This window comes from Thamnophis sirtalis, unplaced genomic scaffold, assembly GCF_051295495.1.
Source record: "Thamnophis sirtalis isolate CommonGarterSnake01/CBP01778 unplaced genomic scaffold, rThaSir2_p1.2 scaffold_13, whole genome shotgun sequence".
In the NCBI taxonomy this organism is placed as follows: Eukaryota; Metazoa; Chordata; class Lepidosauria; order Squamata; family Natricidae; genus Thamnophis; species Thamnophis sirtalis.
The window spans coordinates 427,369-455,077 of NW_028261393.1; the positions used below are offsets into that span (position 1 = coordinate 427,369).

General features: G+C 56.5%; 3 protein-coding genes across 4 annotated transcripts; 2 read left to right on the top strand and 1 right to left on the bottom strand.

The window, feature by feature from the left end:
• Nucleotides 1-2,981: 2,981 nt before the first annotated feature.
• LOC106541082 (cytochrome P450 2F3) lies at nucleotides 2,982-10,071 on the top strand. The gene is made up of 9 exons (XM_014056410.2): nucleotides 2,982-3,243; nucleotides 3,421-3,583; nucleotides 3,965-4,114; nucleotides 4,778-4,935; nucleotides 5,757-5,933; nucleotides 6,726-6,867; nucleotides 7,147-7,334; nucleotides 8,569-8,710; nucleotides 8,895-10,071. The coding sequence occupies exons 1-9, from the start codon at nucleotides 3,064-3,066 to the stop codon at nucleotides 9,074-9,076; spliced, it is 1,482 nt and encodes a 493-aa protein (XP_013911885.2). The 5' UTR covers nucleotides 2,982-3,063; the 3' UTR covers nucleotides 9,077-10,071.
• A 69-nt stretch (nucleotides 10,072-10,140) lies between these two features.
• On the bottom strand, nucleotides 10,141-16,967 carry LOC106541083 (cytochrome P450 2F2). 2 transcript variants are annotated; one of them, XM_014056412.2, is made up of 9 exons: nucleotides 16,371-16,967; nucleotides 15,044-15,206; nucleotides 14,445-14,594; nucleotides 13,545-13,705; nucleotides 12,205-12,381; nucleotides 11,846-11,987; nucleotides 11,444-11,631; nucleotides 11,090-11,231; nucleotides 10,141-10,734 (listed from the first exon to the last, which is right to left on the bottom strand). In XM_014056412.2, exons 1-9 carry the CDS (start codon nucleotides 16,569-16,571, stop codon nucleotides 10,553-10,555), a joined length of 1,506 nt encoding a protein of 501 aa, XP_013911887.2. In that variant the 5' UTR covers nucleotides 16,572-16,967; the 3' UTR covers nucleotides 10,141-10,552. The 2 variants fall into 2 exon arrangements, with proteins under 2 accessions (XP_013911887.2, XP_087583720.1); XM_087727594.1 differs by having other exon boundaries at nucleotides 15,044-15,201; nucleotides 16,371-16,459.
• Nucleotides 16,968-19,261: 2,294 nt separating this feature from the next.
• Nucleotides 19,262-27,536, top strand: LOC106541081 (cytochrome P450 2F3). Its single transcript, XM_087727618.1, has 10 exons — nucleotides 19,262-19,444; nucleotides 19,530-19,739; nucleotides 22,188-22,350; nucleotides 22,445-22,594; nucleotides 23,306-23,466; nucleotides 24,438-24,614; nucleotides 25,695-25,836; nucleotides 26,372-26,559; nucleotides 26,928-27,069; nucleotides 27,287-27,536. Exons 1-10 carry the CDS (start codon nucleotides 19,439-19,441, stop codon nucleotides 27,472-27,474), a joined length of 1,527 nt encoding a protein of 508 aa, XP_087583744.1. The 5' UTR covers nucleotides 19,262-19,438; the 3' UTR covers nucleotides 27,475-27,536.
• The last annotated feature ends 173 nt before the right edge of the window (nucleotides 27,537-27,709 follow it).

Consider the following 27,709-nt stretch of genomic DNA (forward strand, 5'->3'; position numbering starts at 1 on the left):
TACTTGTAGTGGCAATATATGCACCAAATAACAATCAAGAAGATTTCTATGGTGAATTGCACAAGAAAATAATAGAATTGTAGTATGAAAACATATATATATGGTAGGAGATTTTCATGCAATTGTAGATGCGGACTTGGATTACAAACCCAGCAAAATAAATAAAAAAAAAAGGCGAGAGAAAGCTTTTTCAAAATGGTGGAAGACTTAAGTATGCAAGAAGCCTGGTGAGGAGCCCCAAGAAAAATCAATTCACGTTCTACTCAAATAGACACATGTCTTGGTCCAAAATAGGTATGATGTGGATGTCAACTGAGTTAATATCCAATATAGAAGAAATAAATATTGGAATGAGTACCTGGGCGGATCATAATTCAATAAAGGTTGTATAGAAGGGACAAAAAAAGAAGTTAAAATGGACAATGTACCAGACAATATTGAAAGTAAAGGAATTTATACAATTTATGAAGAGCAAACTTCATTACAGAATGTACAGGATACAGCAAAGGCAGATATTAGAGGATTAACCTAACATATATGGGAAAGAGAAACAAAAAAAGGAGACAAGCACATAAGCATTTAAGAAGAGTATAGAAGGTTAGAGATGGAACTACAAAAAGATAAAAAAGAATATAAAAAACCAAATTGATTTTAAAAAAAAACCATAAGTTGAACTTCATAGATAAAGAAGAGTTAGCACAAAAAACTAAAGCTCTAAACGAAACTTTTTTGAAAATGCTAATAAACCAGGAAGATGGCTGGCATATAGACTGAAAAAAAGAGAAAGAAAAGAAACTGATTTACCAATTAACGAATGAGGAAAGAATATCTTTCCATCGAAATGAGGATAAAAATAAAATAATTCATGATTATTATGAAAAAATATACAATCAAGAGACAATTCCAGAAGAAAAAATAAAACGATATTTAGAAAAATCAGTTACACACAGTACCAGAAACAGTTACAATACCACTAGACAAGAGAATAACAAGGATGGAATTAACAGAAGATTAAAAGAATGGTAAAGCACCAGGAATTTACCCTGGTGAAATGCCAGCAGGAATATACAAAACACTATAAGATGCTGTAGGTGATTCAATGTTGGAAGTATTCAATGAACTACTGTTGAAGTTGAAAGTACTGGACTCTTGGGGGGAAGCAAACATTACTCTCATACCGAAAGGAGATGCAGAGCTGCAACGCATAAAAAACTAAAGGCCAATATTGTTATTGAATGCAGAATAATAGCAGAAAGACTAAAGAGATCCTTGAATCGATTCATACATCCAGATCAGAATGGCTTCTTACCAAAGAGACAAATAAAAGACAATATGAGGATAATCCTAAATACACAGCAATACTACGAAGCACACCGAGAGAAGCAAATGGCCTTGATCTTCCTCAATGCACAGAAGGCGTTTGACAGCGTGAACCGACAGTTTATGCTGCGGCAACTAAAAGTTATGGGTTTTGGGAAGAGATTTATTAAGATGATTAAGGCAATCTACTATAAACAAACTGCTAAAGTGATAGTAAAGGGAGGGATGTCCTCTGTCCCTGTTCAGCTGGAAGTACTTAATAGAGATATTAGAAAGGATAAGGAGATAAGAGGCATGGAAATAAAAAAGGAAGAACATAAATTGCAGGCATTTGCAGATGATCTGGTTTTTATCTTAGAAGATCCACAAGAAACAGGGCCCAAAATGCTAAATGTCAGGAATCTGAAATGGCTGCTGGGGACTCAATTTTTTGGAACAGCACCCTCCCCCCCCCCCCATCGCAGTCCAGAAGGAGGGAATGGCTTTTCCCTCTCCCAGGTGGTCCCTGGAGCAGGAGCCACTCGGGGAACTGAGCTAGGGATGGGAGCTGAGCTTTGGAGGGGGGCAGCCCAGGGTAGCTGCTGGCTCTTCCTTCTCTCGCATGATTTCTCCATCCTGCTCTCTTTGCGGGTGAGAAAGGCGTTCCCAAGAACATCCTTGACATTTGAGCCCTCCCTTCGCTTCCCTGGTGCTGGCTAAAGGAGGGTGTGAGTCTTTCACAATCGCTCTCAGGTCAGGGGTGGGGTCGGCAGTGGCAGAGATGCCAGGGTTGGTGGAAACCTAATCCTGTAACATTATCCTGCTGTTTTTGTATCAGCCCGATAATCCCCTGGCATCAGAGCCTCACCCATCCCATCTCGGGACACGCAGGCAGCAGCCCTGAATCTCTCCACCTTAGAAAACAGGGCTGTGGCGCAACCATAGGGGTTCCTGGGCATGTGGGGAGAGCTCTCCGTTCCCAGTGTAGAACAGCAAGGGGGCTCTGCTCTCGGCTGGGCGTCTCCCGCTGAGGGGTGCAAGAGAGGCCGTCCGACAGGCGCTTTAATAGGCAGCTGTGCCAAACTGCTTCCGCTGGGGAGGCCCTTGAAGCTGTGAAGGGCTCCAAGCGGAGAGGGACTTCTTGTCCCCCCCCCCTTTCCTTCTGCAGCGTCCCTGAGTGTTCCTGGCCTCTCAGGCTTTTCTGCAGAAGCCTTGAGTGAAAATGCTGGGCGCTGCAGGGAGTTCAGCCTCCCTGGCATGCCCGATACAGACAAGGGGTGGGAAGCATTGCCAGCAGCCTCCGGACCATCTGCAGGGAGGGCCACCCATCCTCCCCGGCTGCTCTCCAGCCAGGCCACAGGCCTGGGGGCTCCCCAGTGGCCCAGCAGGTGAGAAGCGTCCAGGAGGATCCTTTCCTCTCCGCCCGGTGGTTCTCCCGAGGACCGAGTTGGGTGCAGGGCACATTCTTCCCTGCGGCCCCAAGGTGTGTGGGGGGGGGGGTGGTGGTGGCCTGGCAGCACGCCTGCCCAGGGAGAAAGTGTTATGTAAGTAGGTGATGCGGCTATCAGAGACGGAAAGCCACCTCAGCTCCAACGCCCAGCCTACCTTCGGAGCCGCCCTGTGGGATCAGGTTCTGCTAGGAGGGGACACGCCTCCCTCTTGGTCCCTGCATCCAGGGCATAAAAGCAGGCACGGGAGGCGGGCACCTGTGCCCGCTGGCTCGGACAAAGTCTTCTCCCAGCCAAGCCAACCAGAGTTCTGACCATGGAAGCCAGCGCAGCCACAGTTCTCCTGCTGGCTCTCTGCCTTGCTTGCCTGCTGCTGCTCCTCCGAGGAGGACGATGGGGCACCAAGGCACGCCTGCCCCCCGGACCTCGGCCCTTGCCATTCATTGGCAACCTGCCTCACCTGGATGCCAAGAACATGATCAAGTCCCTGCTGGAGGTAAGCCCAGCCTCTGCCACAACCGGGGACCCGCGTGGCAGAAACGGTGAGAGCGGCTGTGCTCTGTGGATAACTCCTGTGGCAAGGCAGGCCGAGGGTCGAGGCGTCGCCTGGGCAAGGGGCATCGCCTGGGAGGCTCTGCTCAGTCCAAGACTCCCTCCCCTTGTGTGTCTCCAGCTCAGCAAGCAGTACGGCTCACTCTTCACCATCCACATGGGGTCCCGGCCGGTGGTGGTGCTGTGCGGGTACCAGACGGTGAAGGAGGCCCTGGTAGACCAAGGCGAGGAGTTCAGTGGCCGCGGAGACATGCCGGTCTTGTTCCGATTCACTCAGGGCAACGGTGAGTCCAGCTGGCTGCAGAGCCTTCCTTGGGGCTGCCCTCAGCAGGAGAACGGTGGGCAGGGGAGCCAGCGGGGCCATCGCCTTCCCTAAAGTTTGGCTGCCCCAGGATGGGCAAGGAGGGCAGCCGGCAGGCTCCAAGCAGAGCGTTGCAAGGCACCCTCTTCTGCGTGAGCAATCCTCTTCCCAGGGCTGTGTGTGTTTGTGTGTGTGTGTGTGTGTCTGTGTGCATCCCCGTCCAGGGAGGGGCAGTCTGCCCTTTCTTATTTGTGGACATCAGGTGCTCTTCGGCTGCCCACCTGGTGACCCTCCGACTGTCCAGGAGAAGCGGCTTCCACTGCTGGGGCTTCTCCCGCCCTTGACGCCTCTTCCCCCCCCCCAGGCGTCGCCTTCTCCAACGGGGAGAAGTGGAAGGTCCTCAGGCGCTTTGCCATCCAGACCCTGCGGGACTTCGGGATGGGCAAGCGCAGCATTGAGGAGCGGATCCAGGAGGAGGCCCAGTGCCTGGTGAAGGAGATGGCCAAGAGGACAGGTGCGCAGGGCTGCTCGGGGGCGGGGGGGATGATGACGGGGGCCCCCGCTTGGACCGGCTGAGCTGTGTCTTCGCTCCCTCCAAGAGGGACTTCGCTCCAGCAGCTCCTTAGAAGAGTTAATTGCAGGCTTTGGAAAGGCTGAGGGGAGGCATTGGAGGGTGGCCTTGACCCTTCCCGTGATCTCAGTCCGGTTGCTCTGCAGCCCAAGATTGCACTGGCAGCTGCTGGCTCAGGCTTCAGTGATCGTCCACTAGGACTCCAAGGTCCCCTCCGACAATTGCAGCCGTCCAGCAGCCAGGTTTCACCTAATCTGCACTAGTCCCTTCCATCCCCTTGTCTAAATCATCGATGAAGGTGTTGAAGAGTCCTGGGCCTCAGAAAGAGCCTCGGGGCCCCCCACTGCTCACTCCCCGCCCCACGAAGGTGCAGTTGCATTAAGCCCAGGGCGCCTGGCCAGCCAGTGATGGCTCCCGTCTGGCGGTGAGGCTGCCTGGCCCGCGTTTTTCTGCCTTCATGGAGGGCTCTGCTCCCGGAGATTCAGGATGCCCCTTTGGGCAATTTTCACTGCCTCCCTTTTGTGAAGAATGCCAGCATTGGGGGAGGGGGCTCCGGCTGGCCAGCCCCCTCTCAGCCCCTCGGGCCTTTCTCTCCGGGTGCTGCAGAGCCCTTTGACCCCACGTTCCTGCTCGGCTGCTCGGTCTCCAACGTGATCTGCTCCATCGTCTTCGGAGATCGGTTCGACTACGAGGACCAGCGTTTCCTGACCTTCATAGGGCTGATCAACGACAACTTCCGCCTCTTCAGCTCTCCTTGTGCCCAGGTGAGCACCTGCTGGGGGGGGGGAGGCTGGGCAGAGGGGGCAGACGGGCCTTGCAGGAAGAGGCAGCCCCTCCCCCGCCCCTCTTTGGGCAGCTCCCTCTACCTTCGTTTGATAAACTCTTGAAGCTCCGTCTTCAAAGCACTCAAGGATTTCTTCTCGGCCTCCGGCATCCCTTTCATGGCATCGGCCCAAAGGTTCTTTGGTTTGGGAAAGAGGCCCTCCACATCAACACTGAACAGCCCTCCCCCCACAGAAGGGGAGGGATACGACGCCACCCATCCCTGTTTACAGCACAGCCTTTTTAGCAGTTCCAAGAAGGTTCCACACCCCTTTGCCCTGATTCGGGGGCCCTGAGGGCACAGGTGAACTCCAAAGTGGCCTCAACAGAATTGAAGAAGCTTCTTGGATGAGGAGTGAAAGAACCTCAAGGAAAAACAAAGTCCAGTTGCCTTTGGAAAAAGCCCCTTTGGGGGGGGGGATGCCATGGAAGTGATGGAAAGGCAAAGGCAGCCTTTGGCTCAGATCCTGGCTGGCCCATCTCAAAGCACGTTCCAGATGAGGGGAGACCCCTGTGGCCCCTCGCTTTCCCCTCTCTGGGGTCAAGGGCTGAAGGTGGGAGAGGCCCTTCTCTGCTTGCTGAGCCTCCTGAAGCAGCCGCCACAAAAGCCTGGAGCCGCCCAGAGAAGGGTGGGATTGTGTGGCTGGGCGGGGGTCTCTGTATCCTTGGCCCCTGCTTCCCAATAGGGATCGGCCTGGTTGCCTTCCACCCCCCCCCACTTCTTTGGCTGCCTCCACATCCCATCCCTGCTCCTTCCTTCCAGATGTACAACATTTTCCCCCACATCATGTATTACCTGCCTGGGCCACACAACCAGATATTTGCCAACTTTGAGAAGCTGCGGGCCCTGGTGAAGGAGATGGCCAAGGCCCACCAGGCCAGCCTGGACCCCAGCTGCCCACGCGACTTTATAGACTGCTTCCTCCTGAAGATGCAGCAGGTGAGAATGGGCTTTGTAGTCCCCTCTGGGGGCCGTGGGGGCTTCCATGGCAGAGGAGGCTGCCACCGCCTGTCAAAGAGCCGAGGTGGAGCCAGGGGTTAAATGCAGCACTGCAGGCTACTTCAGCTGACTGCAGTTCTGCAGTTCGGCTGTTCAAATCTCACCGGCTCAAGGTTGACTCAGCCTTCCATCCTTCCGAGGTGGGTAAAATGAGGACCCGGATTGTTGTTGGGGGCAATATGCTGACTCTGTAAACCGCTTAGAGAGGGCTGAAAGCCCTATGAAGCGGTATATAAGTCTAACTGCTATTGCTATTGCTAAACGCAGAGTAGTGGTCCCTGTCACAGTGCAATTTGAGGAAGGGGAGACGGCGCCAGGGCCCCCTCTGCAAAATCTCCCCGGCTGACCTCCTGCTGTCCGGGGAGACCCTGGGCTTCCCCTGGATGGGAGGAGGGGGAAAGCAGCCCCTCCTTCCTTTCACCTGGGCTTCCTGAGCCTCCCCTGCCCTCCCCTCCCCCTACCAGCAGGGCAGGGAAGAGCAATGGCTGAGGGGAGCGGCCAGTTGTGGCTCCTGGGCAGCCCAGATGCAACCCTCCCATCCAGGGGATCAGGGGCTCTTAGAGCCGCAGGATATGAAAATTTGGGGTGTGCAGGAAAAATCTCCCTGCCTCCCGCAAGGCAATCCCCTGGTTGCACCTTCTGCATGAAGCCCCTCCCTGCAGGAGGATTGCCCCGCCCGGCAAGGGGGGGGGCGGCACACAGGCTCACCCCTGGGCATCCCTGTGCCTGCAGGAGAAGGGGGACCCCCACAGCTTCTTCCACACCGACACTTTGATCATGACCACCCACAACCTCTTCTTCGCGGGCACCGAGACCATCAGCACCACCCTCCGCTACGCCATCCTCATCCTCATGAAGTTCCCCGAAGTTGCTGGTGAGGCTGAGAGGAGCCCCCCACCCACCCCTGGCGGCCAGAGAGGCGATCGCCGTTCATGGTCTCTGAGTGCCCGAGGCCGGCAAAGGTGGCCCCTCTCCGGCTCTGCCTAGCAGGCACCCAGCAGGCACTCTGAGGGGCAGAGGGAGGCGGCTGGGAACCCCGCTAGACAGAGCTGCTCCCTGGGCACTGTGGGGGTGGAGGGAGGGATCAGGGCCCCTTCGACCTCCAAACAGCCAGGTGGGGGTCTCATGCCCCTCCCCACCCCTCCGTCTCCAGCCAAGGTGCAGGAGGAGATCGCCAGGGTCATTGGCTCTGAGCGCCTCCCTTCCGTGGCTGACCGGACAAGGATGCCCTACACGGATGCCACGATCCACGAGGTCCAGAGGTTTGCCGACATCATCCCCATGGGCATCCCCCACGCCCTGACCAAGGACACCCATTTCCGGGGCTTCTTCTTTCCGGAGGTACTTGGGGGCGACGGAGAGGGTGCCGAGGGGCCTGGGCTGGAGGGGGTCTTGTCCAGGCCTGGTCCACTCTTGAAAGCCCCTGTTCAGCCTGGCTGCGCTCCTCCCCCTTGGCAGGCATGGCCGCTGCGTTCTCTTAGAGGTGGGCCTGAGTGAGCTGGGCACAGGAGGGCAGTGAGCCGGGTGGCATCAGCACAACCTTCTGCTTTGTGCCCAGAGAGGGTGCGGCTGTTTGATGGCTGCAAGTTTTATTCAACGGCCTTCATGCTGTCGTTGGATTTCTTCCTGGGATTGTTTTAAATGGTTTTTATTTGCTAATTCTTTTGTGCTTTTAAAGTTCACCCCCCAGAGCTCCTCTGGGTAAATGGGTGGCCGTATTAATTTGTTAAGTCACCAAAAAAATATTGCAGAGCCAGATGGTGTAGCGGTTAAGACACTGGCTAGAAACTGGGAGAGCTGAGTTCTGATCCTGCCTTGGGCACGAAGCCATTGGGGTGATCTTCAGCTATTCACTTTCTCCCGGCCTTAAGAAGGGGGCAAACCACTTTTGAAAACCTTGCCAAGAAAATTGAAGGGACTTGAACAAGCAGCTTCTGAGAATCAGACGTGGCTAAATGAAGGACGAGTAATATTTGGTTAATTTTTGTTTAATCCGCATTTAAAGGAATATCTGTAGCTTTGATTGTAAGTCCCCCATTCCTGCCCATCGCCTGAGTTGTGTCTCAGGGTAGAAAGAGGCAAAGTCTCTGGTGCAGTTTCTCAGTTTAACCATTTTCAAAACAGGTGTGCAAAATTTAGCATTCATTTTCGGACCTATTTCCCCTCAGTCAATGTCAGAATGGCTTTCCTATTTACACATTTTTCAGTGATTCTCTCTCCCCCCCCCAATAATACATTCTGGGCAGCCTTTGCCTGGCCGTGTGTGCATTTTGGAGGATGTGCATTCGGGAGGCAGCTGCAAACTTTGCACTAACATCCGCTGCCCTTTCAACGGCCCCTTTCCTTCTGCCAAGCGCGACTGCAGGAACACGAAGCCGAAGCCAAGCGGGGAGCTTCGATCTCTTTCTGGGTGGCAGAGGAGGAACCAAGGGAGGGCAGGGAGGAGGCCTTTCATTCCCAGGAGGGAGGGGCGGATAAACGGGAAGATGCTGAGTCGGAAGCCCACCTAAAAGCAGCCTTCAGCTGGGACGTTCCCAGCTCCGCTCATCGGCTTCCCTTCCTCCCGTCCCACCAGGGCACCAACGTCCTGCCTTTCTTCCACTCCGTGCACCAAGACCGCAGCCAGTTCAAGAACCCAGAGAGCTTCGACCCGGGACACTTCCTGGACGAGGAGGGCGCTTTCCGACGCTCCAGCGCCTTCATGCCCTTCTCTGCTGGTGAGGCGGGCGGGGTGCGGGGCTGCCAGAGCCCAGGGAGGAGCCCCCCTCCACCCCTGCCGGGCACGGGGGCAGGGCAGGCGGGCTCTCCCGGGGCGGGGCGCGTGTGGGGCGGGGCGGTTGGGCCCCGGCACCCCCGAGGGAGCTGAGCAGCGCCCCCCTGACTGCCCCCTTCGCCCCGCAGGGAAGCGGCTGTGCCTGGGCGAGGCCTTGGCGCGCATGGAGCTCTTCCTCTACCTGACCAGCCTCCTGCAGCGCTTCTCCTTCCAGCCCAGCTGCCCCCGCGACCAGCTCGACCTCTCGCCCATGATGAGCGGCATCGGGAACGTGCCTCGGCCCTACACCTGCCGCCCGATCGCCCGCTGATGGGCAGGAGGGGCTCAGGGTCCAGCCTGCCCTCCGGAGGCTGCAGGGGGGCCGCTCCGCTCGCCGGCTCCTCTGTCCTTCGGCGGGGACGGGGCTTCCGCTTCAGCTTCTGACTCCGACCCGCCAGGCGGCAACTGGAGCGCGGAGCTCCCAAGCGCCGCCCGGCCCCTTCCCTTCGCCAGCGCCGCCGCCTCTTCTCTGGGCAGCCCCGGACTGCCTGCCGCCCGCCCGCCCGCCCACCCGCCGGCGGAGGAAAGTGCCGGTTCTCCGGCCCTGACTCGGATCCCAGGCATCGGCTTGCAGGCTGCGGAATCGGGGAGCTGCCAGCCCCAAAGCCCCGTTTGGCGCCTTGACTTTCCCCCCGCGGAAGCTTCGGCCGGGGCTCCTTTTGCACCTGAGACGCTTCCAAGGGGCCCCGAAGGCGAAGAGGAAGAAGAGAACCGGCCGAGTCAACGCCTCCCCCGAGTCCCGTAAGCCAAGGCCGGGACGCCTTTGCCGGTGTCTTAATCCGCCGCCCCCTCCCTCCCTCAAGCGGCCCTTGGGAGCCCTCGGGGCCTCTTCGGAGGGGGCTTTTCCCAGGCCCCGCGGGGGAGGCCCAAAGGGACAACCAGAAATAAGTAAAGTTATGGTGCAAAATTTGAATTGCACACTGCCAAAGGTTACCCAAGGTGACTTCCAAGTCAGTGAAGGCCCAGGGGCAGGTTTTTATCTTAAGACACGGCCGTTTTCAGAACCTTGGAGAGAAAGGGGGACATCCCCCCCCCACCCCCCTTGGCTCCTGTCCTTGACCTGATTTGGGGGGAGAGGTTTGGAGAAATGGGCTGAGGGCAGTCAAGGGGCCTGGAATAATCTTGCTTTTTAAAAGAGATTCTTCTGCTCTGTTAATCAATTTCAGCTGGCTTTTCTCCTTCAGAATCCTTTGTGAACTGTTTGGAGGGTCTTGGGGGATTGGGAAGTGGGATACAAGCATTCTAAATAAACGGCTGAGCAAGCACGCACAAGAGGCTCCCCTCTGCATTCGGGATCAGAGCTGGGAATCCAGGTGGGATTCGCACTCGGGCTGCCCAAATCACCCTTGGCGTGACCAAAGCTTCCCTTTCTCCAAGCTCTCCTGACTTCCAGACAGCAAGACCTGGGGTTAGGGAAGCCGGCACACCATGGAGTAGCAGGCTAATAAATCTCCATCTGGTGGGGCGGGGGCTGAGGGGGTCCCTTTCAAAGCCTCCAGCTGTACTTCGGGGGCTGTGAGAAGCAGGGAAACCCCCCCCCCCGGGGCTGGCTGGCACAGGCGCTGGGCAGATCGGCCTGTCTCTTCTGTGTGGCGCCTGGATGTGCTTCTCCACCTCTCCAGCCCCCCCTCTAAAAGCCCCCCCCCCCGTTCCCTGAAAGCGGCTTCTCCCTCCGCCAGTTGGGCAACGGGGGCATCTGGGAGGTGAGCAGCCCACAGCAGCTGGGCCCCCCAGGGGAGCCAGCCCTTCATTGGGGGAGGAGGCACAGCTGGTAGGGCCGGGGGATGCTGCCCAGGCCGGTGGACTCGGGGGAGATGTCGATGGCTGAGGGGTCCGTCAGAGCTTTCAGCCGGAAGTTCTGCAAGATGGTGGTGAGGAAGAGGAAGAGCTCCATGTTGGCCAGGCCTTCGCCCAGGCACACCCGCTTGCCTGTGGGGAGAGAAGGGCTTCCTTGGCGCCTCTGCCAGCGAGGCCCAGCCTGGCACCTGCCCCCCAAAAGCTCTTCCCAAGGCCCCTGGGCAGCCCCTCGGCCTCCCTGCCCTGCCGGTTGAGCATGACAAGCTTTGCAGTCCAAGCTCTCTGGGGGAAGCGGCTCCTTTGGCCTCAAGCCCCTCTGGGGAGACGCCAGGAGGCGAGTGACCCCCCCCAAGGCCCTGGCCAGCCTGCCCCCCCCCCCCGCTTCCCTTTAGTGCCGGAGGAACCGATGAGCCTCTTAGCCTCTCCTGCCCCACACTGGCTGGGGCCTCTTTCCCCCCAGGGGGTGCCAGGGGTCCCCTCCCCTTACCTGCTGAGAAAGCCATGAAGGCCTCCCTCCTCCTGAACCCCCCGCTCTCGTCCAGGAAGTGGGTCGGGTCGAAGGCCTGGGGGTTCTTGAACTGCGTGGGGTCAAACTGGGAGGTGCAGAGCAAGGGGATGACGTTGAGGCCCTGGGATTGAGGGGGGAAGGGAGGGTGCTCAGAGTGGAGAAGACCACCATCGCAGGCACGTGCAGAGTGCTTTCTGCTCAGGGCATCCTCCTTTCCCTTTGGAGAGAAGGCAGCTGTGCTTCTCATTTTGGGAACCAGCCCAAGGGGATCACGGCAGAGGCTGCTGCCGACCCCTGTCCCCTCCCCCTCCTGTGTTCTCTACTTGGCCGAACCTTGGGGAGTCTGTATCCCCGGAATTCGATGTCCCTTGTGACTGTGTGGGGCACCCCCATAGGGACGATGTCGGCGTAGCGCTGGATCTCGTGGATGACCGCGTCCGTGTAGGGCATCTGACTCCGGTCGTCCATGCAGGGGGCACGGTTGCCCCCAATGACTTGGTCGATCTCTTCATGCAGCTTCTCTGCCAGAAGAACTCCAGTCAGCCCAGAAGCCACGGCAAGGGGAGGGGGCCCCCCGAGGGCCCCACTGGGAGAGGGCGGGTGGGGGAGAGAATTCCAAGGGGGCTGCCTGTCCTTCTGCTTTGGACGCTGTGCCCCGTCCTTCCCCCTCCGGGACTCTCATGAGCTCGGACGCTGCAAGGCCCCCTTCCTCCGCACCCTCTCCCCCCGGTTTACCTTCCACCTCAGGGTGCCTCAGGAGGATGAGCAGCCCGTAGCGCAGGGTGGAGCTGACCGTCTCGGTGCCGGCGAAGAAGAGGTTGACGGTGGTCTTGGACATCGTCTCCTCGGTGAAGTGAGAACTGGCGTTGCCCTTTTCCTGCAAGGTGGCAGAAACCAGCCCTGGTAGCTTCTTCTAACAGTTGAGAAACTGAGGCTGAGGGTTTGGAAATCACCCCACCTGCCCACAATGCCCAGGAAGCGGAGGTTCAGCCCCTCCCCCCGAGGTCCGAGCGGAGCCAATGCAGCTGGCCTTGGGGGTCCGGGAGGAAGCCCCTGGCCCTCTTGGCAGAGCTGGGCAGGGGCCACGGTGATACCTGCTGGATTTTGATGAGGAAGCAGTCGATGAAATCCCTGGGGCAGTTGGGGTCCAGGGTCTGCCTGTTCCTCTCCAGCCGCTGGCCCACAAACTTTGCCAGCTGCAGGTAGTTGGCGTAGATTCTCTGGTGGGGCCCTGGGAGACACCGCATGACGTTTGGGAAGACGAAGAGCAGCTGGAGGAGAAGGGCGAGGCTCTGCTCTGAGGGGGTCTCAGCTGCTGCCAGCCGGCCCATCCACCCAGGTGCCCCCGAGCCACGGGTGGAGCCCTCAGGGACTCACCATGGGGTCACACGCTCACCCCCTGAGTTATGAGAGGGAGAGATCCTCCCTGGCCCCCTCCAATTCTGGGGTGGGCCATCAACCATCCACTGCAATGAGGCACCTTCTCAGTTGACGGGAGGGGGGGGCTAGGGGTCCCCCATGCCACAGAAACAAGAGCCAGGCCCTCTCACAGGGCAGCTGCTCTGGGGGTGGCAGCGAGTAGTCAGCTGAAGAGCCTGTATCAGCCCAGCCCTTTTTGGCCCTGGCACCTGTGGCCCTTGGCCTCCCTTGGCCTTCCCCCAATGGACTCTGCCTCATTGTCTTCCCCCTCCCCCCCTCCCCTCCCCCCGCCTCTCTCTCGTTCCCTCATTGGCCTTCATTGGCCACTGCCCCTTCGCCCTGCCTAAGCTGCTCCCTGGCACCAGGCAAGGCCCAGCTCAGGTGGCAACTTCAATATTGCAGAGTGGGTGACCTCTTTCACAACTTCCTCCGTTCCCCCTCCCTCCCTCCCTCCCTCCCTCCCTCCCTCCATGAAGGGTTTTCAGTTGGGGGGGGGGCTTCCTGCAGAGGGCCATTCATGTAGGTCTGGACTTGTTCTTGCTCTTTGCCCTCCTTGGATCTCCCCAGCTATACTTGGCAACCCCTGGCACTCCATTGCTGGCACATGTGGGAGGACGGTCTGGAAACTTCCACCAGATTGGCACAGAGCGGTTAAATCATTAGCCACTATCTTGTCTGTACAAGAGGAAATCTGCTTTCCTTCCCAATATGGGTCTGGCCAACTGGCCTCCACCCTTTACCCCACGTAGACCCACGGCAGCTGAAGCCCACCCCACATCATGGCAGCCACCTCTAAGCTGAAGGACCTGTGTCCACAAGGCGTAAAATAAATCAAAATTGGGAGAGCCGGAGGCATAAATGCAGACTTTGGGTCCTTCGTGGCACCTGGGGCCTCGTGAGGAGGCCTACCTGGGCTTCTTGGCTGCACCCATTTGCCACCCAGTCTTAGGACCAGCTGCACACTTCCTGCTGCGGTGCCTGGGCAAGCCAGCCCCTTCCTCCAGGTCAGCCTCACCTGTCCCCAGGTGGAGCTCATGAGCTTCCAGTTGCTGTTGATCAAGTCAAGCAAGGTGAGGAAGGCCTCGTCCGTGTATTCGAACCGTTCTCCAAAGACCAGCGAGCAGATGATGTTGGAGCCGGCGCAGCTTAGGAAGAAGGTCGGGTCAAAGGGCCGCCCTGCGAGCAAAGGGGGGGGGGAACGGTCAGCCCCCCCCGAGGGCCTTTCATAACATTCCTCCACTCCCCCCCCCACCCGGGGATCGCTTCCTGCCACCTGGCCTTTCTCTGGCACAATTCAGAAAAGTTGGCTTAAATATGGCAATGGAATAATGAAGCGAAATAACTCGGCATAACTGGATTCTCTGCCTAGCAGCCTTTCCAACCTGCTCCGTGCCAGATGTGGTGCCTGATGCCTCCAGAATCCCCAGAGGCTGTCAGATAAAGGAAGGGCCCAGCACACCTGGAGGAGCCCCGCTTGAGAATGCGGCTGCACCTCCGTTGCCACTGCCCCCCCCTCCCCCCGGCCTCTTCGGCAGAGGGAATTCTTGGAAAATGAGGCACTTTATATTCAGAAAAGGCTTGGAGACCTTCCAGAAGTGTGCGGGGGGGGGGGGAACCTGGAAGGGATCCACCTGCTCTAATTGAAAAATCCTTAACAAGCTCAGCGTATTTTCAGCCAGAGAAATTCTCAGCCTCTTTTAATGTCGGGATCCAGCAGGTGGGATTTTTCTGCCCCCCCCCCCCCCCCGGAGGAAGGCAAGACCCCTTTGCCCCCTGAATGAAGGCGCCGTGTTTGGCTGCTGCTATAAAACATCTGGGAACCAACCGCAGGGGGCTGCACCCCCCTCCCCCGAGGCAGCCTGTCCCACCTTACAGCCAAGGGGAGGGAAGGGAGGGGCCAGGGCCCCCCAGCCACCTTGGGTTTTGCGGAACTCGGCCACCAGGAACTGGGCCTCCTCCTTGATCCGCTGCTCCATGGACCGCTTCCCCATCCCGAAGTTCTTCAGGGTCCCGATGGCAAACCTGCGCAGTTGCCTCCAGCGCTCCCCTGTCCCGTACACGATGCCTGGGGGTGGGTGGGGGGAGAGGCGGAGCAACATACCTGAGACCAGGTCCAGCCTGGCCCACCCAAAGTCCACCACCTCCCCCCCCCCCAAGGCTCTTCCCAGCCCAGAGCCCGGCAGGCCAGGAGGATCAGAGACACAAATCCCCTTTATTTTGAGACCACCTTGGGCTTATTTTGAGCTATGGCTCACTGCCCCCCCCCCCCCGCCCCTCACTGGCTCTTCTCAAAGCCAAAATTCAGCTCTGGAAGCCCTGAAAAATATATTGAATTGAACGTGGAGTCATCGCATTGCTCTCCGAGTCATTCCAACATCCAGGCTTGAAGAGTAGCCTCAGCAGCAGCAGCTTCCTCCTCCTCCCCCTCCTCCTCCTCCTCCTCCTCCTCCCCCTCCTCCTCCTCCTCCTCCTCCTCCTCCTCCTCCTCCTCCTCCTCTCCTTCCAGCGTCTCACCGTTTCCTTTGCTCCACATCTGGACAGCAGGAAAGTCCCCCCGGCCACTGAACTCCTCGGCTTTGTCGATCAGGGCCTCCTTCAGCACCTGGTAGCCCGAGAGGACCACGCAGGGCCGGGAGCCCAGGTGGAAGGTGTACAGGGGCCCGTAGGTCTTGCTGAGCTGGGAGAAGAGGGGGGGGGGGGCTGGTCAGGGCAGGGCTCCTTCCCGGGGGATGAGGGGAGGGGGGCTCCCTTAGCATGGAACAAGGACCACCAGCTCAGTAGGGATCTAGGCTTTCAAAGCCCCCTTTCCTCTGTTGAATGGGGGAGGGGTTAGCAGGCAGAGCTGGGCAGCTGAGGATGCTTTCCCCCCCCCATTTTTTTTTCATTTTTAAACAAAAAAGAAAAACATTTAGAAATTCCCACCCATCATACAGTTGTGGCAGTTTATTGGGCAGGGATGTTGATGGAGCCACAAGGGCCAAGCAAAGCAACCACAGAGGAGGGATGGAGGCTGCCTCCCCTTTGTTGCCTTCTGCCCGTAATGCCAGAGTCACACAGGCTGCCCAGCGTCTCTTGGGGGGAGACCCTCAGTCCCAAGGCTCAAGGCTCCCTCCCTGCTTGGCCCCCCCTTGCCTGGCTGCTACTTTCCCAACAGGAAAGGCCCCTCCCTTAGAGCTCCCCTTTAATCTCCTCTAATTCCATGTGTGCCCACAGACCCTCTTTCCTGGGGGGGGGGAGCCGTGTCTTCCTTTGATCTAAAAGCCCTGCCGTTGTCTGGAACGAAGGCTGGGGGAGAAAAGAGGCCAAGCCTAGAATGGGGCAGTGGGCTCTGTTCAGGGGAGGACCCTCCCAGCTGCTGGGTCGAGCCGTGTGCTCTCAGGCCCTTGGGGAGCCTGCCCAGGGCCACGTCCATGAGGCTCAGCTCCAGCTGCTCTGGGGGGCCCAGCAGACGTTTCCCAAGGAGAGAAGCTTGAGCTGCCCCACATCTCGGCCCCTTGTGCAGCTGAGGGGGCATTTGCCGCTTCTGACCAAGGCAAGGAGGGGCTGGCCTGATGCCGGGCAGTGCTCTGGCCTGGAAGGGAAGGCGGACCCTTCCCTGGGTTTGGGGAGACTCCGTTGGCTCAGTGGGGACCCACATTGAGGGAAAGGGGGCCCGGTCCAGCGTCCCAGCCCCCTGGGCTTGTCTTGCTTTCCTCTCTGCCCCCTGGTCCTCTAAATATGACTGACGGACGGACCGATAGACAGATTGATCAATAGACATAGGTAGATGATAGGCACATACACAAACGAACGAACCCTTTTGCCCCCCACGCTCCACATCCCCCCACCTGCCCTGACTCACTTCCCTGAGGGAGGGGATCAGCTCCTTCACGTCCACCTGGAGCATGTTGCCGAAGAAGGGGAGAGGGGGAGGGCCCGGTGGGAGGCCGGCGACCCTCTTCTTGGCTGCGAAGTGGCGGAAGAGGAGGCACGAGGCGGCCATGGCCAGCAGGATGCTGAAGGGGCCCCCCAAGTCCGTCCGAGTGACGGCCGGGATCTCCATGGCTGCTGCGAGTCCAGCTGGGGCTGCCAAGGCTGAGGCCAACCAGGCAGAATATATACGGTCAGGACTCCAAAGTGCCCACTTGCGCCAGTCCCACCAGAATTTGGGCCACACCTGAGGCTCGGCCGATGTCAGCTGGGTGGTGCTGGGCTGAAGGAGGCCAATTCCGCTGGGGATCCTCGTGACTCTTTCCAAAGTTTAAAGAAGTGGCTGGTTTTCCAGGAAAGCCTTGGCACTTTTCCTTTCCCTGCTTGTGGAATCCGGCAGCATCCGAGACGATTCCGCGCCCGCTGCCTTGGAGCTTGACCAGGCACACCCAAGGCTGAAATTAAGCCACCATCGTCACCCAGATTTCTCAAGCCATGTTTGCACTTGGCTTTGCAGTTCCAGAGAGCTCTGGCTGGGGCTGCTCCGAACATTGGCCAAACATTAACCCAGCCAGCTCCAGGACAGCCACTGCATGGATGTCCACACTCCTGTTGCGCCAGGCGCTGGGTGCAAAGAGCCTCCCCCGCCCCCCCCCATTCTGCCCTTCCTTTCTCTCCAGCAAAGACCCTCCCAGGCTGCGAAAAGTCTCTTTCTCCTGGACCATGGCCAGTCTGCCCCTCCGTGACTCTGTTTGAAAGTGGGCTACGAAGACAAGAGGGTGGGGCTTCCCCAACTAGCCACTGCATTCAACTGGTGGCCCTGGCAGCCCAGCCCCCAACCCTACCCTGAACTCTGGCCAGAGGCTCAGAGAAACAGGCTGGCCAAGTGGAGCTCGGCTCTCTTCATCAGGAATGAAGCAGGTGGCAGGAACCCAGACGGTGATAGGAAGAAGGCCAGCACCCCAAAGATGCTTTTCCAAAAGGCAACTGGACTTTCTTGATTTTCAGTTCTGACCAACTGAAGAAGCCTCTTGGATGAGAAGGGAAATGTTTTCAAGGAAAAGCCCAGGAAAGGCCTGTTGCCTTTTAGAAACCTTTGGGATAACCATGACTTGTCCTGGAGGAATGAGAATCTCCCTAGACGCCAGTGGTGCATGTGTGTGTGTGTGTGTTTGTGTAAAAGAACACAAGGAGTGAGGAAGAGGAGGCTGCATCAGCCTCCATTGGAATCATCCCTCTTTCCCTGCTCTGCTCAGTTCCCCCTCTGAGCTCTTTTTTTCTTTCTCCCGTTCTTGTTTTATTTGCTTTGTTTATATAACATATAAAAATTCAGTTTCAATCAAACTATGCGTTGTCTAGGCACAATTATTTTTAGGCAATCATAATCAAGATGTTTACAGTCATATTCATCACAATAATATTAATACTATAATAATAATAATATTTTTTATTTAACAAATCTCTTTTATAACACTGATCCTTTTTATAACCCCATATTACTAACTTCTGTTTTCATTATCCAGCCTTTGGTAAAACAAGTCCCATATCAAGAAATATTCAGTTTCTTCTTCATCCTTAATAGCAAGCATAAGTCCATCCATCTCTGCACATTCTAATATTTTCCAAATTACAGTCTCATCTGTCGGGATCCCATTGTTTTTCCATTGTTGTGCAAATATAATTCTGACTGCAATTAATACATATAAAATCAAATATATCTTCCTTTTATAATATTTTTCCGACAGGATGCCCAATAAAAATATTTCTGGTTTCAAGTCTATATGCTGCTTTATCATTTTTTCCAACCAAGCCAATTTTTTTTGGGCTTTTGGGCACATCCACCACATATGATTATAGGAACCAGGTATCTGGTTGCAACATTTAGAGGCTCTATCTTTAAACATTTTTGCCAGTCTTGTTGGTGCAAAATGCCATTTATAAAGCATTTTATACAAATTTCCTTTATATACAGTTGAGATTGTCAATTTAACATTTCTATCCCACAGTTTCTGACATTTATCCAGTTCTATTGCATATCCAACATTTTTAGCCCAAACTATCATTGTCTCCTTTACCTGCCCACTTTCCAGTTTGATACTTAATATGTTTTCTTCACCTGTTTTTCATCCATTCCCGTTAATATCTGGTCCAGTTCTGCACATTCTTTATTAAAACCATACATTTTAGCCTCTTCCTCATGTGGAGATTGTATCTGCCTTCGTGGCCACCGGCCGATGTCCATCCCTGAGCCGAGGTGTTTCCATGACCCAAATCAGATGACCTCCTGAGCTTCAGACCTTCTCCGTGGCTGCTGCTCCGTTCCAGGCAGCCGAAAAGGAGCCTCCTCCTTCTGCACTGCCGGAGCCCAGAGGAGGCTCGTCCTCGTGCTCTGCCTGAATTGGCTGCGGTCCTTTCCTTCTGGGAAATGCAACTTCTGGCCTTTTTCCAAGTGGGGGACAAGCCAAGGGTTTGTGGATCATGGGTTGTGGAACTCCAGCGGATGACTTAGCCGTTTTGGGCCCTTATGGGACAATGCAGTTTATTTCTTTATTTCTTTGGAAGCAACGGAATCGTGGAAGTTTCGTTTCGGTAATCATGGTTTAAGATTTGCCCTGTTGTATGAATTCGGCCTTTGGGTTGTGGTTTCCTTAAAAATAAAATCGGTTTATTCATCTTAAGGAATCTCTCTAACCTTTGCTCTTAGCAAAATTTGCCAAGATTGAATTAAAAAAATCACTTTGACCAAATGACCCCCGCAGTGAGTGGACCCTCCTTCTCCTTGCCACTGGGCTGGATGAGAAGACGTCCCCAGGCGGCTGGCCAAAATTGAGGTGCGTATCTCGTTAAAGGATAACCAACGTGGAAAGTGCCAGTAGATCTCTTCTGTCCGTGAAGCAGCAGAGGCTTCCGGCTGCCTGAAGCCACCCTGGGGGTCCCAGCAGGAGAGGGAGCTTGTGGTTCAATCTGCAGCCCCTGAAGGGAGCTGAAAGTCGTAGCCGGATGGATGTAAGCATCACCTTTTCTTCCCCTCCTCTTCTTCTCTCTTTTCCCAGCCAAGGGCTGCCATTATGGCCACTGTGTTTCTCTCCAGATTCCCAGGCTCTCTAACATGGAGCTGGTCCCTCCTTCACCGTTGGTGTTGCTGCTGGTGGTGCTGCTGCTGGTGCTCTGGGTCTCCTTCAGGTTAAACGGGAGGAAGAGGGGAATGAAGGGTCCCCTGCCCCCTGGGCCCACCCCACTCCCCATCCTGGGGAATTTCCTCCAGCTGGACCGGAAGAATCTGGTCCAGTCCCTGATGAAGGTGAGTTGGGTTTCCTTCCTTCCTTGAGAGAAGGAAGCAGCTTCTTCTCGGGGTGCAGAATCACAGCGAGCTTGATGGACAATGTTGGGGTGCCTGGCCTTTGACCAGGGGTCGCAGGCAGCTCGGGCATTTTTGCAGGGGGTGGAAGTAGCTGGAATACCCAGACCTTCTGAGGGTACGGTGCCTCCTCTTCCCGAGACAGAGAGAGGAGGACAAGCCCACACAACGGCCTGGCCTTGTTCATGCTGCCTCAGCCCTTGGACGGTGTCCTCCTGGCCCAGAGTGAGGAAGCTCGGCGATCAGGAAGTCACACAGGGTGGGAGGAGGCATGGCGGTCCTGATGGCCAGAAATATTGATGTCCTTCCATCCTAACCCAATCCTCTGGGTTCCAGTTGGCCACAAAACGTTGACATGGATACGAATAAATGGCACCCACCATTCTTTGTTCCACAGTCCAAAGAGATGAATGGCTTAAGATATTGTCATAAAGCAGGAAAGAAATTAAAATGTCACGGACATAATCGTTGATGCCCTGATCTTTCACATCAAATATTTTTGGGGCGGTCAGCTGCAGTCAAGGACTTCCTTCCATTAGCTCTCAAGAGGGAATCCGCCTTAGGTTCTCCCCCCTCTGTGAATTTCACCTCTTCCCATAGATGTTCTATTCCAGGAGCCTCCAGGCTGGCTGGGGAATGCTGGGAGTTGAAGTCCACAAGTCTTAAAGTTGCCACGGTTGGAGTCCCTGTTCTGGTGAATTCGGGTCACAGCAGGAACCAGACGTTTGTTTGGAGCTCATTGTCCTGCTGGAAGGAGCCCGTGGCTCACGTGGTTAGGGGCTGGGTTGGAGGTGGGCAAGCCTACGTTCGAGACCCCAGTGCTGCTGCTTGGTGGGTTGAGCTGCTGTCCCTAGCTCTCCCTCTTTGCTGGGGACACGAGAGCCCCCCAGGCAAGGGCGATGTCCCTGGCTAATCCTGTCAACCTGGAAGCCCCTTGAAGGGGAGTGGGGAGCCTGCTGGAGATGTCCGGCACCTGGGCTTCCTCACACAGAATTACCTTTCGCTCCAGAATGTTTTGAATGGAGTCCTTTCTTTTAAGAAACGTTCGTTGCCAACATGCCTACTAGCCAAGTCCAGTCTGGCTCTTTGGGGTCTCTCAGAAGAAGTGGGGTCTTCTGGCCCCATCTCAAGAGACCTGGAGGGTGGCTGGAGAGAAGGGGACAAGGAAAAAAGAGGTTGAATGATGGGCGAAGAGTCTTGCTAAGTTTTCCTGCTTGATCCCTTCAGAGAAGAGATGGAAACGGCTCCCGGGGGGGAGGAGGAGGAGGAGGAGGAGGAGGCCCCACCACCTTCAACCCCCCAAAGACAACCCAGCATCCACCTGTGGGGCTTTTCTGGGCTGCCTTTTCTGCTGGGGGTGATGAAGGGGCAGCAGCCCAGCAAAACTCCCAAAGGAGCCTTTGGGGGGGGGGACGTGGGGCCATAGTATGGCTGGAGAGTGGGAGGAGGAGTCAAAGACAAGGAAGACCCCTCGGGTCGACCTTCCCTCCTGCTCCTCTTTCCAGCAGCTCTTTCCTTGGGCCAGCATTTTCCACTGGCAGCAGCATCCCTCATCTGGCTGGCTATGGCCACCCTCCCTTCCCCTCCTTCACCCCGGAAGCAAGTGGGTTCTTCTGCCTCTTGGGAAAGGTCTTGGGGGAATCCCAGAGGAAAGAGACGGGCCAGGAGGAGCCAAGCAGGCTGCAGCACCTCTGCCCCACTTTCTCTGCCCCCTCCCCTCCAACCTGGCTCGGTGCCCGTCCTCTGAACCTCTGAAGCTGGCATCAAAGCTCAGCCCTGGGGGGTGGAGGTGGCTCTGGGTGCCAAGCAGAGCTGAGTATCCTGCCTGGAGGGGAGGGAGAGGAAGGGAGAAAAATTCAGTGTCTTTGTTGGCCAGAAATGTTTCTTCCACCCAGCTGGAAATTTCCGTCCACCCAGGTTCCTCTGCGGGATTTTAAGCTGGATCTCCCCTTACACTAATCTTCCCCCAGCGGCTGTTAGCCCAAATCAACTCCAGCTCCTTCTAGCCCAGAAGAGCATGAAACCCCCAACTATTCATGCAGAAGCCCAGGATTTCTGTAGAATTGATGCTTCCACAAAACAAAACCCAGACCTCTCTGTGTGCGTAGTCTGAAATTCAGGTCGTTGGACTATTTGCAGTTCCAAATGTTCAGCATTTTCTGATTCTGGGGAAAAGCTGTTGCTCACCAACCGTTGTGCATCCCTTCGGCTGTGTGTGTGTGAAAGCTGGCATCCTCCTGGCAGGCCAGGCAGCCTGGGCTGGGGGGGCTCCAGAGGCCTTCTAGCTCCTTCACCAAGAGCTTTTCTGGGGCTGCTCAAGGCTCCGAATAGGGACGGGCGGAGGGAAGGTGGGGTTGGGCCCTCCAAAGCCCTCGCGGTCTTTCTTGGCAGATGGGCGAGGAGTACGGGCCGGTGTTCACCGTCTTCCTGGGACTGCAGCGGGTCGTGGTCTTGTGTGGCTACCGAGCCGTGAAGGAGGCCCTGGTGGACCAGGCGGAGGACTTCAGTGGGCGAGGGCAGCTGCCTGCCTTCTCCAAGGACTTCAACCACCATGGTGAGGGATGCTACAAGAGGGGCCTGGACCGGCCTTGCTGGGGCTGCCTTGCACTGAGAGAAACCTCTCGTCCTCCTCCTGGTCTCTCGGGCAGGGATCGTGTTTGCCAATGGGCCACGCTGGCAGCAGCTCCGTCGCTTCTCCCTCACCGTCTTGAGGACCCTTGGGATGGGCAAGAGGTCCACTGAAGAGCGGATCCAGGAGGAGGCCCAGTGCCTGGTGGAGGAACTCCGGAAGACGGAAGGTAGCCCCTCCCTCCCTCCCTCCCTCCCTCGCCTCGGTTTACCTGAGCCTCCCTCAAGGGAAGTTAGAACAGTGTTTTTCAACCTTGGCAACTTGAAGATGTCTGGACTTCAACTCCCAGAATTCCCCAGCCAGCATTCGCTGGCTGGGGAATTCTGGGAGTTGAAGTCCAGACATCTTCAAGTTGCCAAGGTTGAAAAACACTGAGTTAGAAGGACAGGATAGGTCAAAGCAGGAGAAGGACGTCTCCTGCTTCCAATTCCTTTTGAGTCCCAACAGAGGAAGGTTCCGTTTTCTTCCCTGGGATCTGAGCCGTCCTCCCAGAGCTGATCCTGGCTGATCCCAGAGATCATCACGGCTAGTCGTCCTTCTCCCCTTTCTGTCCAAATGCCACAGACAGGAGGGGGCCCCACAAGCCCTCCCCTCCCTGGGCCAGACTTACCTGCTGCTCACCTGCTGTGGGGGCTCCTGGGCTCTACAGCTGAGCCTCCTCCACACATCAGGTTCCCTGCAATTTGGTCCTTTTTGGAAGTCAGGATTTGGGACTTGGAGTCCACATTCAATTGCTGTTTTTGTCAGGATGGCTTGCTGGACAGTCAGCCAGCTTTCCAGACTGGGTGTTATTAATGTTGGGCAGGTGGGTGGGAAGCTTAGCCCAGAGAGAGTGAGGGGACGCTCAAGGCCCAGCATGGTCCCCCTGCCTCTTCTCCAGGGACGCCCCTCGACCCCACCTTCCTTCTCAGTCGAGCCGTCTCCAACGTCATCTGCTCCGTTGTGTTTGGGAATCGGTTCCAGTACGACGATGAAAAGTTCCTCCGGCTGAACAAGCTGATAACGGAGCGCTTTCGCATTGCAAGCTCAACCGAAGCCACGGTGAGGACAGGCATTGTGGCAGATCAGCTGTCTTTTCCCTAATCAAGCCAGGAACTGCCTGGGCCGAGTGCCTGGCATTTTCTCTCCAAAGTATTTGAAAGTCCACAACCAAATTTGCTGCTTCTGAGGGAGAAAAAAGCTCCTTGTGGCTCTTGGTGAGAAAGGTTCTGCTAATGTTGGTGGAGGTTCCTCCAGGTCCATCCCGCCTGGGACCAGGGAGGGGGGAAACGAAGGCTGAGCAAACTCTCAATTGGCTTCCAGGCTGGCTGGAATCAGCCGCATCTGATCTCTCGTGGGAAGAAAATTCATTTCTGGGAGGGTGGTGGATTTAGTCCACCTGGAACCCTCTCTTCCTCCCCCCCCCTCTGTGAATTTTCAACAATATTCCCAAGTGGAGCCACGTCTGCACACGGCAGAAGGATGTGCTTCACAATTGCCCTTCCCCAGTGGGATTAAGACGTAGCAGCTGCTGGCACACAACTATCTAACCTTGCTTCGTTTTTTAAAATCTGTTTTGCCAGTTAACACCTGCACGGATTGCACAATTGACCCAGATTGGTTAGTTTGTTTACCAAGTTAAGCCCGGTGCACCCAAAATGTGTGATCAAGAAAAACTAGTAGTAGGAGGGAGGGTGAGAAGGAAGGGAGGGAGTGGATCGGGAGAGAGGAGTGGTAGAGGGGGAGGGGAAGTAGGGTAGAGGGGAAGGATGGAGGGAAGATAGAAAGTTGGAGGGGGGTGGAAGAAAGAGGTGTACGGAGAGTGGAAGAGGAACATTGGGTTTCTATTTTGGGGGGTATTGTTGACAAGAGGAACTGCTGTGATTATTGTTTAATGTTGTATGGCCCCGGTTATGCACAGTATATATGTGACTGTATGAAAATGGAAAATGGAAAATAAAAACATTTTAATAGCCAAGAAAAACTAATAGTATCATTGTTTCACCCCTTGCCCTCTGCCCAACATGGAGTAGCTCTACAACATCTTTCCAGAGATCATGGAGAGGATCCCTGGAGCGCATCACGCAGGCAACAGGTGCTCCCAGCAGATCATCGGCTTCATAAAGGAGAGGATCCACATGCAGCAAGCCTCCCTTGATCCTTCTGCCCCTCAAAATTATATCGATTGTTTCTTGGCAAAGATGGAGCAGGTAGGGCCACTTATCCAGGCCTTTCCCTTCTCCCTTGGGTGGCACCAGAGTTCAGCTGCCAGGCAAAGGGGTTGGTGGTGGGTCTGTGGGGTGCAGCTCTTGTCTTCCTGTTGGTGCCAGACACCCCCCCCCCCGACTGAAGTTATTGCCCCCTTCCTTTATGGCCATCAAAGGCGGCTGAGGCTGTCAGGTCTTCAGGATTCAGGCAGGGCTCCAGCGCCAGAGGTTGGGCAACCTGACTCTTCTGCAGTCACCTTCCAACACAGAGCTTAGCTAAGGGATGGACTGGTGAGAGTAAGGGGGGTCCCCAGCCTCTAGGCCGAAGCCCACTGCTGGGCCATGGAAGCGGCAGGTGAGCTGCACTTGTGTAAGCAGAGGGGGAGCATGCCCCGGAAGCTCCATTTGTGGGAGTGCTGGGTGCACATGCCAGCCATAGGGACCAATAGAGCTGTGTGCGCATGCATGCACTCCCCTCTTACACACACACACACACGCACACACACACACAGACAGACACACACAGCTTCCAGGCAACTGTACTTGGATGCCCGAGAACCTTCTTTGACATCTGGGCACTGAAGGAGACACACACACACCTGCTGAATTTGTCAAGGCGGAGGAGCAGGGATCTCCACAACTGCTGCCGACGGAGCCTTAGGGAGCCTCGCTGGAAGAGACGCTGAGGGTGTTATCGGTGGAATAGCCTTGACCTTCATGGGCCTCATAAAGCGGAGCTTGTAAAATGGGATGACGACATAACACGGCAACATCCGTCTCTCTCCAGCCCGAGAGCTTCGGAGGGAAGGCAGGCAGACTCTACCTTGTCCTGAAGATAGGTTTCCAGCCCAGAGGGCCCCACTTCTCATCCCAGGGAGGCAACTGGCCGTGGGGTGAATCTCCTTGGGAAGCTCCCCCTAGGAAAGGAGCCACATCCTGTCTCAGCTCTGCAGCTGCCGGACCTCCTGGCTGCAGAACCTTTGCAGGTTCATTCCGTCCAGGCCAGCAAAATTGAGGAGATTTGCAGCCAGCAGAGCCTGGAACGAAACGGGCTTTTTTCTTATCTTCCGTGATCTTCGACAGGAAAAGCAGAACCCGGATTCCGAGTTCTGCATGGAGAATTTGGTGATGGCCGCTTTCAACCTGTTCTTTGCTGGCACAGAAACCATCGGCACCACCCTGAGATACGGCTTCCTCATCCTGATGAAGCACCCCCAGGTCCAAGGTCAGGGAGGAAGGAGCCCCCTCCCCCGGCACTCCAGGGGCCTCCCCAGGGATGGGCTGGCGACCAGGGGAGGGATGGGGGGGGTCTTTTCTCGTCCATTGGCATCACGGGAGCTTCCGGTCTGGGAAAGTGGGCAGAGCACAACAACCTCTGGCCCTCGGCTGCTGGCGCTGAGGCTGCAGGTTCTGAGTCCGGCTTGTGGCCCCCGGGGAGCTCAGGAAGTGAACCCCACAGCGTGTCTTTTTAATATGCAGGAGAGAAATGAATGGACTCTATGGGAACGATCGTTTTAGGAGATTCATTCCTGTACATGGAGGAAACCTTATTCCCATTTTGACCCATCTGCCCTCCGTGGCCACAAACGTTACTCTCTGCCACTGTGCAGGGCAGCCCCCTGGTTTGCTCTGCACGCCCATTTCATGGCAAGCAGGCGGGTCTGTCGCTGCTTTGCTTTCAGGGGGCTTCACAAGAGTCCACTGCAGGCCTTAAACCCCCCCCTCTGAAAGTCTGAGCTTCCTCGGTCGTCTTTCCCCAGAAAAGCTGCAGGAGGAGATCGACCGAGTGATCGGGGCCGGCCGCTCGCCCTCGGCTGAGGACAGGAGGCAGATGCCCTACACGGAGGCAGTGCTGCACGAGATCCAGAGGTTCAGCGACATCCTGCCCATGGGCCTCCCCCATGCCGTCACTCGAGACACCTGCTTCAGGGGATATGCCATCCCGAAGGTGAGGCTCTGGGGCAGGGCGGGACTCAGGGCACCGGCCGGAGCGTTGGTCCGGCATGCTCCCCTCCATTACGGCCTTCGGGGGTGTCATTTGCGCCAGAGCTGCACTGCCCCATTGGCCAGTTCTGCATGCTCAAGCGGAAGCTGCCCCTTGCTAAAGGGTGACCTGAGAAGAGTGGGGAGGGGAGAGTATTTCCCTCCTTTCAACGGAATCTCATCCACTGGGTGGGCAGCAGACCCAAATCGCTGGGCTCCCTGGCAGAGGAAGGCTTTGTGGGAGGGTCCTGTGGGGGGAGGTTCTGCACCTCATCCAGGGCTTTCATGCCTCCAATGTCCCTCCCGCTCCTCCTGCTTGGATGCTCCTGCCAGGGGACCTACGTCTACCCATTGCTCAGCACGGTGCACTACGACACTGAGCATCACAGCAGCCCTGAGAACTTCGACCCCGGGAGATTCCTGGACAGCGACGGCCGTTTCAAGAGGGCAGAGGCCTTCATGCCTTTCTCAGCAGGTGTGTCCTGAGGGTGGGGGGCTCCCCCCCTCTTTCCTCCCCTCCCCTTCCCTTTCACCCCCTTCCCTGTTTGTGCCACTCGCTCCTGCCCTTCCCTCTCGGCCGGCTCTCCCTTCTCAGAAGGAGGCTCAGCCTCAGGCTGCTTGAAGAGCACCAGGGCCCCCGGCGGCCTCTGGCATCCACCCGGCCGATCCACTTTTGCCCCCCTTCTTTGCAGGGAAGCGGCTGTGCCTGGGAGAGGGCCTGGCCTGCATGGAGCTCTTCCTCTTCCTCACCACCATCCTGCAAGCCTTCACTCTCACCTCACCGGTGTCCCTGGCAGAGATCAGCATTGTGCCCGATGCCAGTGGCGTCAGCCGTGTGCCCATGAGATACCAGCTCTTCATGGTACCACGCCGAGCTTGATAGTCTGCTTCACCCATGCAGTTTCCCTTCTGCCGCACTCTTCAAACGCCCAGAGGGAGGGAGGGAGGGAGGCTGCGAGATCCTTCAGCCGGGCAATTCATTGGGAGCGAGTTCCTGTGACAGCACCCAGTGCTGTGAATAGAAAAGTGTCTCCGTGGCTCCTCCTGGGGGCTCCCTGAGCACCTGGACACTTTCCTTGCAGACCCCAACTGGGCAACACCTTCAGTGCCGCTCC